This window comes from Morone saxatilis, unplaced genomic scaffold (genome assembly GCF_004916995.1).
Source record: "Morone saxatilis isolate NCDOM2014 unplaced genomic scaffold, NCSU_SB_2.0 Contig14, whole genome shotgun sequence".
NCBI classification, from domain to species: Eukaryota; Metazoa; Chordata; class Actinopteri; family Moronidae; genus Morone; species Morone saxatilis.
In genome coordinates this window covers 22,891,216-22,892,047 of record NW_023339696.1, presented here as the reverse complement: position 1 = coordinate 22,892,047, position 832 = coordinate 22,891,216, and the positions used below count along the sequence as shown (strand labels likewise).

Genomic DNA, 832 nt, shown 5'->3' with positions numbered 1-832 from the left:
AAAGTGAGATCAGCTGTTCCTCCTTCATATCTGGAAGTTAGACAACCTGAAAACAAACTGAAACAAACCATCGACGTGTGGGCGACGAGGTGACGTTCACGTCTCAACAGCAGCGTTTTTGAAGACCACAGAACAGAAAGTGAGACAAACAACGAAGGAGGGTTTACAGAAGGTTGGATGTGACGCTGCACTCACCGATCAGGTAGGTCAGGAACAGGTTGTGCACCTGCTGTCCGATCCAGGCCACTGCGAGCAGACTGCTGATCACTGAGGCAAAGTACTGCGGAGAGCAGAGAGGTCACGTTACAACCTGCAGCGGTTCACACACTCATTCCTCGGCTGAACGCTTTAACTCCGTCTGTTTTCATTAGCAGAACGTACGAGGGCGTTTGAGGAACCAACAAAGGCGGTCACTGAATTAAAGAATGTGAGGGTGTCTAATAAAGTTAAAGTGCTGTGAAAAACCCGGTTATTGCCGCCTGTAACCCAGTTTGAGATCTGCTAAGTGGAGCAGCAAATCAGTGGAGGATATTTTTATCTGGAGCACGGAGAAAGCTGCACAGGACGCCACCGCCAACTCCTCCCGACAGATTCAAAGGTGTATTCACCATTTTGGGCTTCTCCTCCTTCAGGGTGCAGAGACGCTTCCACCAGCCCACCACCCGGCGCTGGGTCTTCACCAGGTTGCCGCAGATCTCGTGGAAACGCTGCTGCTGCTCGGTGGTCCTGAGGACGAGAAGGGTGCGATTAAAACCACAAAACTAACCGGATCCCGGCAGAGGAAGAGCTCCGAGAGGCCGGTGGGTTGTTCTGATGAAGCCCCCCCCCCCCC

The 832-nt window shown here is 52.5% G+C and overlaps 1 protein-coding gene across 1 annotated transcript in view; it reads right to left on the bottom strand.

Annotated features, from left to right (window-relative positions):
- Positions 1–118: 118 nt before the first annotated feature.
- The window catches only part of LOC118322743 (ADP-ribosylation factor-like protein 6-interacting protein 1), a gene marked incomplete at its 5' end in the record, with an annotated part of 2,838 nt that continues 2,124 nt past the window's right edge, over positions 119–832 (bottom strand). The window contains 2 exons of the mRNA XM_035654510.1: positions 119–280; positions 609–726. Coding sequence (XP_035510403.1) covers positions 164–280; positions 609–726 — 235 coding nt within the window. The remainder of the gene's footprint in view (positions 281–608; positions 727–832) is intronic.